The sequence below is a fragment of the Hyla sarda genome, chromosome 8, assembly GCF_029499605.1.
Source record: "Hyla sarda isolate aHylSar1 chromosome 8, aHylSar1.hap1, whole genome shotgun sequence".
Classification (NCBI taxonomy): Eukaryota; Metazoa; Chordata; class Amphibia; order Anura; family Hylidae; genus Hyla; species Hyla sarda.
The window spans coordinates 163,506,313-163,524,674 of NC_079196.1; the positions used below are offsets into that span (position 1 = coordinate 163,506,313).

At 43.8% G+C, this 18,362-nt stretch overlaps 1 protein-coding gene across 4 annotated transcripts in view; it reads left to right on the forward strand.

Moving 5' to 3' along the window:
* The window catches only part of USP7 (ubiquitin specific peptidase 7), a 144,034-nt gene that overhangs the window by 83,640 nt on the left and 42,032 nt on the right, over window positions 1-18,362 (forward strand). For all 4 annotated transcript variants that reach the window (XM_056536908.1, XM_056536909.1, XM_056536910.1 and 1 more), the window contains exons 11-16: window positions 1,283-1,365; window positions 3,642-3,751; window positions 4,717-4,873; window positions 5,593-5,737; window positions 14,877-15,007; window positions 15,803-15,937. In XM_056536908.1, the coding sequence (XP_056392883.1) occupies window positions 1,283-1,365; window positions 3,642-3,751; window positions 4,717-4,873; window positions 5,593-5,737; window positions 14,877-15,007; window positions 15,803-15,937 (761 nt within the window). The remainder of the gene's footprint in view (window positions 1-1,282; window positions 1,366-3,641; window positions 3,752-4,716; window positions 4,874-5,592; window positions 5,738-14,876; window positions 15,008-15,802; window positions 15,938-18,362) is intronic.

Below are 18,362 nucleotides of genomic sequence, written 5' to 3' on the forward strand. Positions count from 1 at the left end.
TGCCTACTGAGCACTCACGTGACTGGCGCTTATGAATATTTATATCTAGCCGGTGGTCCCGCCTCTAAGCGCAAGTCAGTGATGAGAGGAGGAGACATTTGGGGGATTGTGCGTTTTAGTGTGGGGGAACTGATGACCACTTTCCTTTTAACTTCCCATAGGGGACTTGCAATACTCAGATTGCATACACGGAGTAATGCAATTGCACATTATTACTTAGTGATTTCAGCAATCTGTTGGTAGAGCCTAGCTCAGCAGGCTTTAGCAGCAGATCTGAACAGGGACCTGCGCAAAGCAAGCAAGTAAGAAGACCTCCGTTGGGTGAACACACTGATCAGTTAGGGAAGACAGCAACAGCACTTAAGGGGTTAATGGTGTAAAACAGTGGGATCACCATTCTCAGTCATTGACTATAAGTGCAAGGCGGCTACTAGCAGCCATCTTAGTCACAGCTGCTGCACTCCCTTCATAGTCAGACGACCCCCCTCAGGATGTTAATGTACATCCTGGCGCATTAAGTACCAGGGCACCAGGATGTACATTTATGTCCAATGTTCTTAAGGGGTTAAAGTTTGGCAACTGGAAAAATTCTATCCATTTTAGATTGGCAGGTTTCAGCACAGAGTTTTTTGGCTCAAATGGTTTTGAGGTGTTAGACATTTAGACATTTTTGTTAGTCTTTTTTTTAATTATCATGCTTTCTATTTTGTGAGGTCAATTTATAGGAATTTCTTTTAAAGTTGTTTTTGCTAAACCATATAATCCTCCTTCATTCTCTGTGGAGCTAGATTTCAGTCCGAGCCCTGTTGTTCTGAATGTGCTTGCTGGCCAGTTCTGTTACAGCTCTACAATGTTAATACTTTGCATTATAGCCAGTACAGTAACAGTCTTTGTGCTATGGGTTTCTGCAAGGTTGTTGGATTAGTCTCAATGGAGTTACCCTCCGTAACACTGTTTCCTAAGTGTGAGCATATTTTATGGGGACACTAAATTTAAAATTTTGAGAAGCTTCCAGTTTGTCAGCTGGATCTTGCTGTTTTTCACATTTTGAATGTCCCACTAGCCTTAGCATTTTTGGTTCATGATGTGTTCCTCACACCTCTTTAAGAATCTTAAAAAGGACTCAACAGTAGTATATCCACTGTGGAGCAAATACCGATCACTGTCTAACTACACTTTAAAGGGATACAAGTAGTTTCTAGTTTCATTCTTGATCTTTTATGCCCTACAACTGTACTATTATGCTTTTAATGTGCATTTATCTTCTTTTCTTTCCCTACAGTCTTTGAATCCTTCATTGACTATGTTGCAGTGGAGCAGCTAGATGGTGACAACAAGTATGATGCAGGGGAGCACGGCTTGCAGGTGAGTGCCTGAAATATTACCTTCCTCGAAGGCATTGTAATTACTGATATTGACTTTGTGTGGGAGTTGAAAGGCTAGCGATTTTTTACTTTAATCTGACTAGTGTAAACTGTAGGTTGTATGTTATTTGTCTACAATGGCTGCCCTGAAGGCAAGAATCATCCATGTCTCTAGGGACAGATTGCATACATGCAGCAGTTTGTGAGCTGTCAAATGTAAGAATGCTTCTGTAATTAACATTTAGATTGTTCAAACATTATGTAAGAAGTGACAGATATACTTATGTTAGAAACCACTTCATAAAGTACAGTCATATGCAAAAGTTGAGACACCACTGACCATTTCCATGATTTTAATTTATTTATAAAGCATTCCAAGACAAACACTTGCTACTAGTGATCGACCGATTATCGGTATGGCCGATATTCAGGATTTTGAGCATTATCGGTATCGGCAATTACCTTGCCGATAATGCCCCGCACCGCCCCACCGTACCGCGACCCCCCACTGTACCGCGACCACCGCACCGCGTCGCACCCCCCACGTGATGCTGGGCGGTATACCGGTATGGATTTTTGCCCATACCGCTATACCGGTTGGGCCCCTCCCCCACAGAGTCAATAAAAAAAATTAAACTTACCCGTAATGGGGGTGGTCCGGGCCATCCATCCTTCCTTCCTGTAGTGTCCGGGGCATTCCGGGTGGAGGGTGCACCGGTCCGGGCTGTCCTTCTTCTCCGGCGGTCATATCTCCACTCCGGGCAGGCTCCGGCCTAGTACACTGCATAGACGCCGCTACGCCGTGACGTCTGGTGCGTCGCTGCGCACGGGTGTCACTGCGCAGCGGCATCTATGCAGCGTACTAGGCCGGAGCCTGCCCGGAGTGGAGAAGGACAGCCCGGACCGGTTCACCCTCCACCCGGAACGCCCCCGGACACTACAGGAAGGAAGGAAGGATGGATGGCCCGGACCACCCTGACAGGTAGGGGAGAGAAGCGGGTGGTGCCGGCGGCCTATGGCCCCGCAAAAGCCACTGCAGATCATTGATTTAAAGCGCCCGCTTTAAATCAATGATCTGCAGCGCTGTCGCAGGGGGTTAAATAGCCAATAACTTATACCGGAATATCGGTATAAGTTATCGGCTATCGGCCCTAACCTGCACCGATTATCGGTATCGGCCCTAAAAAAAAACGATATCGGTCGATCCCTACTTGCTACGCATAGTAAAATTTGGTGGCGATTCCATCTTGCTGTGTGTCCAGTGCTGGTACTGGGAGTATTGGTAAAGTTGAGGGTCTCATGGATTCAACTAAATATCAGATACTTGAGAATAATGTAGAGGAATCAGTCTCACAGTTGAAATTACGTCGGGGATGGATACTTCAACAAGACAATGACCCAAAACACTGCTCAAAATCTATGCTGGAATTTATACAGAGGAGCAAGTACAATGTTCTGGAATTGCCAACCCAGTCCCCAGACCTGAATATCATTAATAATCTGTGGTGTGATGTAAAGCTGGTCGTCCATGCTCCCCAATCATCAAACATAACTGAACTGGAGATGGAGGAATGGTCCAAAATACCTTCATCCAGAATCCAGACACTCATAACAGGCTACAGGAAACATCTAGAATATGGTATTTCTGCTAAAGGAGTCTCAACTAAATATTGATGTGATATTCTTGTTGGGGCCCAAATTTATACCTGTCTACTTAAGTTTTGATGCAGATTTCACGTTTTTTTGCTCCACTAATAAACCTCATTTCATTACTGAAATATTACTGTCTCAGTTATTTGATAGCTCAAAATTAATTTGCTGATCCAAACACCCAATTATGTATAAATGGAAATTGTCAGTGGGGCCTAAACTTTTGTATACGACTATATGTACCAGAAGACTTAACGTCGTTTGTTGCAGCTCTGATCATTCTGTATTGTAGTGACTGTAGGTTTTCTTATCTGCACTGTGCATTAATAGATTCACCCCTCTGTTTGTACCTAAGGATACTGCTCTATACTTCCCCATTCTTTTCACTGCACTTCTACTGATTTAGCAGCACAAATTCACAGACTGATATATAAGATGAATTCTGGTAGCTCAAGGATAGAAAAACTAAGTTCTAAGCTTTTAAACCACTACAAATGTGCCTGAGACTGTACTTTCAAATGCCTCTGGGGTGTACATTGGAAGTTGTTTTGCAGTCAATGAGTATTACAGCACCTTTTTATGTATTTGTAGCTAACTTTGTTTTTTTTTTTTGTTCTCCTTTTTCAGGAAGCAGAAAAAGGAGTAAAATTTTTAACGTTACCGCCGGTATTACATCTTCAACTCATGAGATTCATGTATGATCCTCAGACAGACCAGAACATAAAAATTAATGACAGGTAAGAAATATTGTGTGACCTCACAATGCTGTAAATATTTTGCAGTGATGGTGTAGGCTGAAGAGAGGGTGAATTAACTGTCATCCTGACAATTTAATCCCTTGCATGTCGGGGTCAGTAGTAAATGTGGCATCTAAGTGGTTTTCTAGAGGGCAGAGCTCCTAAGCCCATCAGATCTTCTGAAAGGCAATTTCAGGTTGCTATGGCTTAACAAAGGCCCTCAGGTCTGCCATTTCCATAGACACATTAGGATCATGTATGTGATCCTTTTAGATATCCTGTTTTTGCTATACTTTTATAATAATAATAAAAAATAAAAAAAAAACTTCCTCTACTTTGCTTGTCTAGTCTCTTCCTGTGTCTACCCTGTTATCTCTTGCATATCCTCTCCACTTGATTTTAGTTAGATAGCATATATCTAGCTTTGTTGTGTTTTTTATTTTTATTTTTTTTTTATTTCCCCCCCCCCCCTCACATATTACTATTGTTTTAAGGTGCCCCCTGCTCACGGTCCCCCTTTGTTGGATGACTGTAATTTTATACTTATTCTGCACTAGCTATAGCTCGACACTGTTTTATCCTTTTGAGATTTGGATTTTTTTGTTTCCTCTATACCTGTTGGGTATGCCATCCTGGTTTGTTGTTTCTTTTTCTCATTCGTTCTTACAAAACAAAACTTTTTAATGAAGAAAAAAACACTAACTAGATTAATAGGTGTGATGAGGGTACAAAATGAAAATAAGCATTTCCTAATACAAAAGGTGAAAAAATATTATAAAGAACTAGTATTGTCACAACCTTACCCATCCTTGTAATTTTGCTGGGACCAATGCTGACTTGCAGTCCACTGCACGAGTTAATGTCTAGTTAACATTTACTACAAAGAGCCTGTGTGTTGGTTAAGTTAAACCTCATGCCTGTTGTGGTGTTTGTGTGCCATTTTTTGATCTCTTGTTACTTTTTAGGTTTGAGTTTCCAGAACAATTACCACTGGATGAATTCCTACAGAAGCCTGATGTCAAAGACCCTGCTAACTACATATTGCATGCTGTGTTGGTGCACAGTGGAGACAACCACGGAGGACACTATGTTGTTTATTTAAATCCTAAAGGAGAAGGCAAAGTATGTAGGAGATGTTACTTTGTAGCCTGGTAATAGATGTAAATATTGATAAATATTGCTGGCTTCCTGTTGTCATTGAAATGGACCTTTGGGCAAGGGCATTCACACACAAATTTCAACAATATGAACATGGAATATAATGTCTTATGGGAAGAATCTTCTTGCCTTCAATGCAACAATTATTGCAGGAGAGTAAAAACAGTGTAGGTAATGAGGCACCTTTAAACATATTGGTCATTTATGAAAACGTGCAGAGTAAATTGGCCAATTGCCCATAGCAACAAATCGGATTGTTTCTTTTTTCAGAGGCCCTTATAAAAATCAAAGAAGCAATCTGATTGGTTGCTATGGGCAATTGGTCATATTTTCCTCTGCACATGTTTTGATAAATATCCCCATTGTTTTTAGTATTAATGAATGTAAAATTAGATGGTTTATGGTAATCTTTTATTCTCCATTGTATATTGCATACCCACATTTGTCAATTGTGTATGGGCTCAGTATATTGACAATAAGCATTGACACTGTTTCTGGAGTTATAAAATGAAGTAATGTTATATTTGTATTGGAGAAACTGAAATTAAAATTATATTAATGAGAAATAATTTTTACTGTGTAGACAATGGGGCAGCGCGCGTGTGCCTTATGGCAGATGCAGTAAATGTGTTAATGGTCTCCATACTGACATTGATTTTTTTATTTTTTGTTCCCCTCTGCAGTGGTGTAAGTTTGATGATGATGTAGTGTCAAGATGTACGAAGGAGGAGGCTATTGAGCATAATTATGGAGGTCATGATGATGACTTGTCTGTACGGCACTGTACGAATGCGTACATGCTGGTTTACATCAGGGAATCCAAGCTGAGTAAGTATATTCAAATACATGTATATTAAAGGGGATTTTCATGGACTATAATATTGATAGCCTATCTTTAGGAGAGGCCTTAAAGAGTCACTGTCATTTTAATAAACTTTTGACTATCTGGGCAGTAATGGATCGGTTTAGTTTAAGTGAACTCTTGATATTGAGTGTGCTTCCTTTATTTTTGCCCCAAGTGCTAAAACGTGCATTAATGGGGGCCTTTCAAATTCAGTTTATGTAGAGATACGAGGCTGTAATGCTCACTGTTCCCATTACGATTCATCTTACTTAACCCCTTAAGGACGCAGGTTTTTTTCCTTTTTTGGATTTTTCCTCATCACCTTTTAAAAATAGCGCTTTCAATTTTGCACATAAAATTCCATATGATGGCTTATTTTTTGCGCCACCAAATCTACTTTGCTCTGACATTAGTCATTATACCAAAAAATCCACAGCGAAATGGAAAAAAATTCATTGTACGACAAAATTGAAGAAAAATGACATTTTGTAACTTTTGGGGGCTTCCGTTTCTACGCAGTGCATTTTTCGGTAAAAAACAAACCTTATCTTTATGCTGTAGGTCCATGCGGTTAAAATGATACCCTACTTATATAGGTTGAATTTCTCTATCGGCTCCATTGGGGGACACAGACCATGTGTATATGCTGCTGTCTCTAGGAGGCTTGACACTATGGCAACAAGAAAAGTCGGCTCCTCCCAGCAGGGTATACCCGCCCTCAGGCACCTGAGGTAATCCGTTTTAGCTTGGTGTCTAAGGAGGTAGACGCTGGTCTGGAGTTCTCCCATGACCAGGTCTCATATTTTTTTATTTTCCTAGGTTAGGGAAGGGTTTGTTTTTTATTCCTTTATCTTTCCTGTTTTCAGGTGGGGACTCCACCTGAACATATTGTTCACTGTTTCCCCATTTGCGATTGAGGGGGCACAGGCATCGTGGATGTACTGTCAACCCCCTCTCGCCAACGGCCAGCGCCTGGGGTTGCACCTCATGGGTCCGGGTCCCCCTACCTCCCTGCTCGCCTCACTTGTACATGGCAGCCCGGCATGATGCAGGTGACAAAAGCTGGCTGAAATCTTCAGTGAGTATCCCCCTTTTTTCTTTAGGTGTGGGCTTTCAACATCTGGAGACCGCCAGTTTTTGGCCCACTCTTCTATATGGGGACTGTTGGGGCTGGCCAGGAGGGATTTCCCTCCTTTCCTTTATGGGGGGACTCTTATTATATCTGGGGCTGAGCAGTGTGTGGTGTTTTACAGTATTCGTGTGTGTGTGTGGTGTTTGCCTTTTTACCACGGTGCTCGGCGCCCATTCTTACTTTCATTTCGGCAGCGCGGCTGCCGATGTTCTTACTTTCATTTCAGCAGCTCGGCTGCCGACAGTGTCTCGCCCGCTCCCTCCCTTCCCCCGCAGGCGCATATGCATTCGCATATGCGCTCGGGGCTGGGAGAGGGCGCCATTAGGGCTGTATTTTACTTCGGCAGCCTGGTGCGCTTTGGCTCGGCCCACCCAGGCCGCCGAAACCTGCATAAGGGCGCCAACTAAGCCACAATCAGCGCTGTGCGCGCGCATAGGGGGTTGTTACAGGGCCAATCACAGAGCCCTTGCGTTTAGCACAGCCCCCTCTGGCCATTGGTTCAGAGGTTTTCTCATCTCCTCCGCAGTTCTCATGGGCATTGCAACATGCTAATCACATGCTGCATTAGGGACACAGCTTGGGTGTGACTGTTTAGTTTTTGCTATAGTCCGTGCCCAGTACTGTTCCTCCCTCCACACAGATAACTAGCTCCTTAGTTATCTATTACACTTGTAAGGCTGTAACTCAAAAATGCCTGGTTCTGCTGAACCCACTTGTGCTGCCTCCCCCCCCCCCCCCCCCCCCCCCCCCCAGGTCTGTCTCCCTCTCTTCCAGGGCCACCTCGCACATTCCCATTCACCTGGTGAACTTGTGGATGAAGTTTCTGATTCGGCCTCCGACCGCAAGGATATGCCTGATGTGGTGTACTCATTGGTTTCGGCCATAAGAGACACCTTCCAGCTAAAGGACCCAGGAACTTCGGACGTGGTCCAGAAGTTTACTCTCATCGTGCCCGACTTTCAGCTCTCACACTGACTTTTACACCCTGATGGTATCCGCCTGGAGGCACCCTGACAAGAAGTTTCAGGAAACGAAGAAGGTTCAAGCGCGGTATCCCTTAGCCAAGGTCCTCATTTCTCGGTGGACCTCCTCTCCAACTGTGGATCTGCCGGGATCCTGGCTCTCTAAGGCGCCTACTCGGCCGTTGGCTGATGCGGCTGCCCTCAAGGCTCCAGCGGACATGAAGGTGGAGACTTTGGCAAACTTTACCTTTGAGACAGCAGGTTCTTCCTGCTTTTGCTTCAGCCTGGGTGTCAAGGGCCCCCACCTGCTGACCTTTCTCGGGTGGTTGGTCGCCTCTTACTCTTCTGGGATGCTTGGACCATGCACATTCAGGATTCCTGGGTCAGGGATGTGTTAGTCAATGGATACAGGATCGAATTTGCTTCCCTTGCCTTTTTCTTTCTTTCCTGGACCCTCCGGTTCCCCTCTCTAGCGAAGGCAGTTCGGGGCGCGCTCCAGCTCCTTTTCTATCCATGGAGTAATTGTCTCACTTCGGTTGGATGGTCAATCAGGACAAGTCCAACCTCTCTCTTGGGCCTCCAGTTTGACGCGGACTCTGCCCGCTCTCGACTCCGCCAACCACTCAGCTGACTCTTATAAAGAGTCCGATGACTTCAGCACCCTGCTCCAGTTTCCATTCGCTTTTGCATGGATGTCCTGGGTCGGTTAGTGGCGGCTGTGGAGGCCGTGCCATTTGCCCAGTTTCATCACCAACCTCTTTACTGGTGATTCTCTTCTGGTGGGACAGGTCTCCATTGTCTCTCGATCGTAAGATCGTTCTCTCTACAGTCTTGTTGGTCCCTTCTATGGTGGCTTCGTTTCCCCCCTGTTTTTTTCAGGGCACTCCTTCCTGCCCCTCCCTGCCAGTCTGTCTGGCTGGGAGGTGTTTTCAGGGACCGGCCGGTCTGGGGCCTTGGTCCCCCGAGAAGCCCTTTTCCCCTTCAACATGTTGGGCCTAGGGCAATCCTTTCTTTGCTTGCCTCTTGGGAAATTCCATTCTGGGTGGAACTCCGGTTTCCGGCCATCTCAGCTATCTTCATTCCGGGTGTCTCTGGGATGTGGTCTTCTCAGCTGGTCCTCAGTCGTCCAAGGCGAGTGGTCCCCACATCCGGAGATTTTTGCAGTGATCTGCAACCCCTGGGGCGCTCCAGATGTTGACCTCTGCACGTCCCGCCACAACCGAAGCGTTCCCCTCTCTTGGTCAGGCTTTGCCCTACCTTATCTGTTTATTGGTCGGGCTTTGCCCCACCTTATGTTTCCTCCCCTTCCTCTCTTTTAGGGGCCGTGAGGAAACTCTAAGCAGAGGGCGTTTCCTCCATTCTCGTGGCCCAGCCTGGCCCCGGCGGGCGTGGTACGTCGTCAGGGTCAGGCTCCTGAACAACTTCACGCTGCGCCTTCTCTCTCATCTAGATCTCTTATCTCAGGTCTTCTGTGGCAAACCTATTCACCGTCTCTGCTTGGACAGCATGGCGGTTGAGACAGCGGTTCTGAGGACCTTTTGAGGTTCTCTTCCCGAGTGGTTCGCACCATGCTGAGGGCACACAAGCCTTCCTCTACAAGATTTACCACCATACATGTCGGTCTTATTTTCGTTGGTGTGAAACTCAACCTTTTTTCTCCAGTCGTGGTTTTCCTTCCCCGACCCCTTTCCCTTTCCAGTCGGGGCTGGCCCAAGGGTTGGCTTTCAGCTCCCTTAAGGGTCAAAGGTTCGGCCCTTTCCATTCTTTTTCAACATCCTCTGGCATTCAGTTGTCATGTCCGAACCTGGTTCAGGGATTGGCACAAGCTGCCTCTCCCTATCTGTCCCCTTCTTTCCCTTGGGACTTACACTTGGTCTTAGGTGCCCTGCGAGGCGCTCCTTTTGAACCTCTCAGGACATCTCTCTTCGCCTCCTTCCCCGGAAGGTGGTGTTTATTGCTCTTACCTCTGTTAGGAGGGGGCAGAGCTGGCAGCTCTCTCCTGCTGTTCTCCCTCCCTGGTTGTATACCAGGACAAGTTGTTTTCCGTCCAGGTCCGTCCGTCCTTACCTGAGATGGTTTATTTTTCATCTCAATGAGGACACAGTCCTTTTGTCCGGCCCCTTCTCATCCCTGGGTGCGTTTGCTCCACCACTTGGTTGTGGTGAGGGCTGTTCGGACTTGTCTCTCAGTCACTCTTTCCTTTCGGCAGTGTGACTCCCTTTTTTGTTTTTCTGGAAGGTCGTCGTACAGGACAACCTGCTTCTACGGCCACCATTTTTCGGTGGATCCGGTCTCTTTCGGAAGCTTACCGCTGCAAGGGGAAGATCCCACCCCTCAGGGTTTTGGCTCATTCCACCCATTTTTCGGGGCATCCTGGGCACTGCGCTATGTGGCTTCGGCCTCGCAGTTCTGTAAAGCGTCCACGTGGACGTCTTTGCACACTTTCACAAGGTCCTAGCAGATTCATACCTTTGCATCAGCTGATGCTCCTCGGGGCCGTAAGGCTTTGCAGGCGGCGGTGGTCCAGCTGTCCACCTGACTGATTTCCTTACCCACCCAAGGGACGGCTTTGGTACGTCCCATGGTCTGTCACCCAATGGAGCCGATAGAAAAGGAGATTTTTATGCTTACCGTAAAATCTTTCTCGAAGCTCCCACCCTTTTTCTGGTGTTCCTATTTCAGTTATCTGTCCGAGGGTGTGTTCAGTTACCTTTTTCTTCTGGTTGCTCGGACAGTTTGTGGTTTTTCTCTTGACCTGTCGGTCTTCTCCTATTGCTCTGGGACTAAAACTGATTACCTCAGGTGACTGTGGGTGGGTATACCCTGCTGGGAAGAGCTGACTTTTCTTGTTGCCATAGTGTCAAGCCTCCTAGAGACAGCAGCATATACCCATGGTCTGTGTCCCCCAATGGATCCTTCGAGAGAGAGCTTTTACGTTAAGCATAAAAATCGCCTGTTTTCGTACTTCGGTAAAAAATCATAACTACATGCAGGAAAATGTATACGTTAAAAATTCTCATCTTCTAACCCCTATAACTTTTTATTTTTTTTTTATTTTTTTTTATTTTTCTTTCCACGTACGGGCCGTCATGAGGGCTAATTTTTTTGCGCCGTGTTCTGCAGTTTGTATCGGTACCATTTTTGTATTGATCTGACTTTTTGATCGCTTTTTATTCATTTTTTTTCATGATATAAAAAGTGACCAAAAATACGCTATGTTGGACTTTTGATCTTTTTTTTTTGCTCGTACGCACTTAACTGTTCGGTTTAACCCCTTAAGGACGTACCGTTACGTCCTTGGTCCTGCTCTCCTGATATAACGCGGGGTTACACAGTAACCCCGCATCATATCACGGCGGGTCCGGCGTCATAGTGAAGCCGGGACCCGCCTCTAATAGCGTGCAGCGCCGATCGCTATTAACCCTTTAGTCGCGCGCTCAGAGCTGAGCCGCGCGGCTAAAAGCGAAAGTTGCCGGATAGCTCAGTGGGCTGTTCGGGATAGCCGCGGCGAAATCACAGCATCCCGAACAGCTTACAGGACAGCGGGAGGGCCCCTACCTGCCTCCTCGCTGTCCGATCGCCGAATGACTGCTCAGTGCCTGAGATCCAGTCATGAGCAGTCATGTGGCAGAATCGTCGATCACTGGTTTCCTATGAGAAACCAGTGATCAATGATGATCAGTGTGTGCAGTGTTATAGGTCCCTATGGGACCTATAACACTGCAAAAAAAAGTGGGAAAAAAAAGTGAATAAAGATCATTTAACTCCTCCCCTATAAAAAGTTTGAATCACCCCCCTTTTCCAATAAAAAAAGTGTAAATAAAAATAAACATATATGGTATCACCGCGTGCGGAAATGTCCGAATTATAAAAATATATCATTAATTAAACCGCTCAATCAATGGCGTGCGCGCAAAAAAATTCTAAAGTCCAAAATAGTGCATTTTTGGTCACTTTTTATATAATTTAAAAATGAATAAAAAGCGATCAATAAGTCCTATCAATGCAAAAATGGTACCGTTAAAAACTTCAGATCACGGCGCAAAAAATGAGCCCTCATACCGCCCCATACACGGAAAAATAAAAAAGTTATAGGGGTCAGAAGATGACAATTTTAATTTTCCTGCATGTAGTTATGATTTTTTCCAGAAGTCCGACAAAATCAAACCTATATAAGTAGGGGATCATTTTAATCATATGGACCTACAGAATAAAGATAAGGTGTCATTTTTAGCGAAAAATGTACTATCTAGAAACGGAAGCCCCCGAAAATTACAAAACGGCGTTTTTTTAAAAATTTTGTCGCACGATTTTTTTTTTCTGTTTCACCGTAGATTTTTGGGCAAAATGACGTCATTACAAAGTAGAATTGGTGGCGCAAAATATAAGCCATCATATGGATTTTTAGGTGCAAAATTGAGTGGTGATTTAAATTTTTATTAGGGAAGAGGTTAAATAATCTTCACTTTTTTCTCCCACTTTTTGCAGTGTTATAGCTCCCATAGGGGGCTATAACACTGTACACACTGATCTTTTACATTGTTCAATGGTTTCTCATAGGAAACCATTGATCAATGATTCTGCTGTTTGACTGCTCATTCCTGGATCTAAGGCACTGAGCAGTCATTCGTCTGACAGCGAGGAGGAAGGTAGGGGACCCTCCTGCTGTCCTACAGCTGTTCGGGATGCCGCGATTTCGCCGTGGTGTTCCCGAACAGCCCCTGAGATAACGACGATGTTTTAGTTTCACTTAAGATGCGGCGATCAACTTGGAACACCGCGTCTAAAGGGTTAATAGCTATTAGCCACAGGTGTGGCCCCCTGTGATAGAACGGGAGCAAACTTGCGGCGTACAGGTACGCCTTAAGGAGTTAAGATCAGCCATGGTCTCAGTCCCGAGACCCACATGCATTGATATATGTAGCTTGTATGATTTCCTCCCCATCTTACATTTGAAAGTGTGTCCCTCTTCAATTATTTTGTTGCGGCAGCAGGGTACTCGTTTAACCCGATAACGACCATGGACGAGTATAGACGTCCAGGTTGGCGGGCGTTCCCGCACCTGGATGTCTATACTCGTCCAGTCTTCTCGTGGGTGCTGCCCAGTGCACCCACGAGATCGCGGCAGGGACTCGGCTGTATCACACAGCCGGGACCCTGCTGCACTCCCAGGACCGAAGTAAACTTCGGTCCCGGCAGTTTTAACCCTTACAGCCGCGGTCGGAAGTGACCGCGGGCTGTAAGTGTTATGACAGAGGGAGGGAGCTCCCTCTGTCTCCTCTGCAGCACCCCGCATCGCGATCGCAGGGTGCTGTGTGGCCGCACTGCCGGGAGTGAAGTTCACTTCACTCCTGACAGTTTAACCCCTACAGCCGCGGTCAGAAGTGACCGCGTGCTGTAAGGAGTTCTGACAGAGGGAGGGGGCTCCCTCTGTCTCTCCTGCAGCACCCCGCATTGCGATCGCGGGGTGCTGCTGCATACCTGGGCTGCCGGGGGTCCTACAAAGACCCCCAGGTCTGCCCTGGGTATTGCCTGAGAGGCACGTCCTAATATGCTGCCTGCTAGTGAAAACTGGCAGGCAGCATATAACTGCAATGCTTTGGAATACTAAGTATTCCAAAGCATTAAAAAGTGTAAAAATAAATAAAAATGTAATAAGTGTAAATATATATAATATTAAAAATACATTTATTAAATGAATCTAATAAAAAAAAAGCATAATGTGTAGGATCGCATTGGCGGACATCCGCAGCATGTAATATGCTGCGGATGTCCGCCACGTGATCCTACACATTATGCAGCAGTCACGGTAATGAGCTCGCTGCTGCGGCTGGGTAGCTTTGTGCGTCCACTCATAGCGGCGGATTTCCCGCCAGCAGTCATGAGCGGACACACTGAGCTACCCAGCCGCAGCAGTGATGGATATATTCGCCATGAGCGGGTGCTTATTCCCACAACATGGCGGATATATCCATCAGGAGCCTTAACTGTCACAGACAGACGCGTTATACTGCCAGCCGACCAAGGACCAATCAGAGAGGTCCCTGGTCCAGCCAATAACTTGTAGGGGTGCGGTATATAAATGGGGTCACTTGTGGGGGTGGGGGTACTGTTCTGCCCTGAAAGCCAAATGGCGCTCCTCTCCTGAGTCCTACCACGCGGCCAAGGAACCATATATGGCCAAAGCGGGGGTATTTCCGAACATGGGACAAGCAGCTAAATAAAATATAGGATGCATTTCTTTCAATATCAGAAGTGATGTACAAAAAATATGCCCCCCAAATGATGCATTTGTGAAAAATTGCAATTTTCGAATTTTTAACACTGACTTTGTAATAATTCCTGCCAAAAAACGATGGTGTTAAAATACTCACTGTACCCCCTAGCGAATACCATGAGGGGTCTTGTTTTTAAAATGGGGTCATTTGGGGGAGGTGTTCCTATGTTCTACTACCTTTTTAATTTCTGCAAACCTTGCATAGCACATAAAAAAAGATGTACTTTTCAAATTTTCAACATTTCAAGTTAAATTGTTAGGCTTCTAACTAATTTAAAATGTTAATTAAAAACTAAAAAATGACGTCAAAATAAAGTAGACATCTGAAAGTATAAGTTTCATAAACTATTTGGTCAGTATGTATAAATATATGCAACCTATTAGTGTTAAAATAGCAAAAAAATCGTAATTTTTTTATAAAAATGTCATGATTTTTTGCATTGTAAAAAAAAACTACAAATGATATCGGCAACTTTTACTATGTACATGAAGGACAACTTGTGACAAAAAAACAATGTCAGAATTATCGTGATTGGCAAAACGTTACCAGAGTTATTCTCTAATAAAGACAGACATCCCCGATTTGAAAAAACAGGCCTGGTCTTTCAGGGGCGTACAGGTTTATTTGCATTGGTCCTTAAGGGGTTAAACTCCCGTCAGCTCTGTATCCTACAGTTAAAGTAAGCAGTAGACAGAATTGCCAGAAGTCTTATAAACTTACGTTGCTATACAATTTTTATCTTTTTTTTTAGATGAAGTCCTTCAAGCTGTCACAGATCACGATATCCCTCAGCAGCTTGTAGAGAGGCTACAGGAAGAAAAGCGTGTAGAGGCTCAGAAAAGGAAAGAGCGGCAAGAAGCTCATCTATACATGCAGGTTCAGGTAGGCTGATTTCCTAAATGTGATGGGGATGTGTAATGATTACTTTAAGACTTTTCCAGACATTTAGCATGTTGGAAATTGCCAGTGGGGGCTCCATAAGGAGGTGATTGAGTCTTAATGTGATGTCTGACTGTTGAACTCCTGAACATTTTGAGGGAGATTTATCAAAACCAGTCCAGAGGAAAAGTTGCTGAGTAGCCCATAGTAACCAATCAGAGCTGCTTTCATTTATGAAAAGGTCTCTGAAAAATGAAAGCAATATGGTTGCTATGCAACTTTCCTCTGGACAGGTTTTGATAAATCTCCCCCTTTGTTTGCTTACAATTTTTATTTTATTTTGAAGTAGTGATTTTGTTTTCTGTGGAAGGAACAAAATACATAAATATGTAATGTTGGGTTTCTTTAGAAACTTCTTTTACAATTCCATACTAATTATTTGATGTTGCTGATTGTATTATTGTCTGAATGTACAGTGCTAGTGCTATTCAACTACTTCTTTCACAAATCACCCAGACAGAGGATGTGGTGAAGCAGATAAGGTTAGAAAGCAGTGATTGAATCAATATTAACGCCTGGGGAGATATTACATAGTAGTACATATATATTGGTGTAGATCTATGGATAGTCATGTCTGCCATAACACCTTTTTTAAAATTGTGTAATTTTAAGAAAGAGATATACATTTATTTGAATGAATATGTATGTTTTTAATGGAATTACATTTGTTTGTTGAATGGATTGGGGGAATGTCGTTATTACAATGTTCTGACTTTAATGCAAACCTCTTTTTGTCAGATCGTCGCTGAAGACAAATTCTGTGGTCACCAAGGCAATGACATGTATGATGAAGAAAAAGTTAAATACACTGTGTTTAAAGTATTAAAAAACTCCACACTTGCCGAATTTGTTCAAAATCTTTCACAAACTATGGTAAGCAAATGTACCAGAGCATTTCTGTTTCTTGTATTGACTATCTGGCAACCATCTTGACATTTGAGCAGAATTCCAGTCGGAAATCCTGCTGCATCAGCTTTCCATTGATTTATATGGATTCTGCTCCACTGTTCACAATACAGAACTCCATGTGGGCTTCACTGTTGTTGTGTTCCTAGTGGGAAAATATTTTGGCAACACCTGCAGCAGACTGAAGCTTCTCCTGAAATATGTCTGTTAGTGCTGTTGTAATCCTTCAGCACTAGGAACACACTGACTCGCACCATTACCATTGGCAGCAATGCAGTCCGCCTAGGATTCCGGACACTTCCGCTGCGGAAATTTCCTGTGTACAATCTGAGCCTAATCTGAGATCTATAAAACTGTCAGATTTGCACCTCGGTGGTTCATTTTATGAAACATGAAACCTACTCTTATATATTGCTGATATCAGAAGCTCTGCAGTCAGGAGTAATCCAGTTATAAACCTGTGAAGCTGCAGGAAATTTGGTGATTCTGATTGAAGGGCGATTTACCCTGTGTTTAACCCCTTAAGGACCGGGGTTTTTTCCGTTTTTGCATTTTCGTTTTTTGCTCCTTGCCTTTAAAAAATCATAACTCTTTCAATTTTGCACCTAAAAATCCATATGATTGCTTATTTTTGCGCCACCAATTCTACTTTGTAATGACGTCAGTCATTTTGCCCAAAAATCTACGGTGAAACGGAAAAAAAAATCATTGTGCGACAAAATTGAAGAAAAAAACGCTGTTTTGTAACTTTTGGGGGCTTCCGTTTCTACGTAGTACATTTTTCGGAAAAAATGACACCTTATCTTTATTCTGTAGGTCCATACGATTAAAATGATACCCTACTTATATAGGTTTGATTTTGTCGTACTTCTGGAAAAAATCATAACTACATGCAGGAAAATGAATACGTTTAAAATCGTCATCTTCTGACCCCTATAACTTTTTTTATTTTTCCGTGTATGGGGCAGTATGAGGGCTCATTTTTTGCGCCGTGATCTGAAGTTTTTAACGGTACCATTTTCGCATTGATAGGACTTACTGATCGCTTTTTATTCATTTTCACATGATATAAAATGTGACCAAAAATACACTATTTTGGACTTTGGAATTTTTTTGCGCGTACGCCATTGACCGAGCGGTTTAATTAACGATATATTTTTATAATTCGGACATTTCCGCACGCTGTGATACCATATATGTTTATTTTTATTTACTGTGGTTTTTTTTTTTTATGGGAAAAGGGGGGTGATTCAAACTTTTAATAGGGGAGGGGTTAAATGATCTTTATTCACTTTTTTTTTCCCACTTTTTTTTTGCAGTGTTATAGCTCCCATAGGGACCTATAACACTACACACACTGATCTTTATCATTGATCACTGGTTTCTCACAGTAAGCTGTTCGGGATGCCACGATTTCGCCGGGGCTATCCCGAACAGCCCACTGAGTTAACCGGCAGTTTTTACTTTCACTTTTAGCCGCGTGGCTCAGCTATGAGTTCACGGCTAAAGGGTTATTAGCGGCGGGTCCCGGCTTCTCTATGACGCCGGGCCCGCCGTGATGTGATGCGGGGTTACCGTGTAACCCCGTGTTATATCACGGGAGCAGGACCAAGGACGTACCTGTACGTCCTTGGTCCTTAAGGGGTTAAAGATCTGCTGATGAACAAGCAAGGGTAGACGGGATGTGATTCAAGTGAGGGACCGATTGAGCAATCTACAGATCATTCATTGTAATCTGGCTGCACAAACTCTGAACCATGTAAAAGGCTCCTCAAACAACTGCTCGTATTAGGAATCACTGTCCGTGTAAAAGGACAGTAATGCAGGCTACATATTGACATACTGCGAATAGTTAATTATGTACTGTGTACATTATACACTTTGCCGTTTACAGTGTATGTATTAGTGAAATTAGGGAGAAAATTCTGATTCCCGCAGATTGAAATTTCTAGGGATGTCCCGATACTGGTATTGGGGCTGATACTAGCCATTTGCATGGTATCGGGGACTCTTTGACCCCTTCAGGACGGAGCCCATTTTGACCTTAAGGACCGGAGCATTTTTTGCACATCTGACCACTGTCACTTTAAACATTAATAACTCTGGAATGCTTTTAGTTATCATTCTGATTCCGAGATTGTTTTTTCGTGACATATTCTACTTTAACATAGTGGTAAATTTTTGTCGATACTTGCATCATTTCTTGGTGAAAAATCCGTAAATTTGATGAAAAATTTGAAAATTTTGCATTTTTCTAACTTTGTAGCTCTCTGCTTGTAAGGAAAATGGATATTACGAATACATTTTTTTTTGGTTCACATATACAATATGTCTACTTTATGTTTGCATCATAAAATTGACGTGTTTTTACTTTTGGAAGGCACCAGAGGGC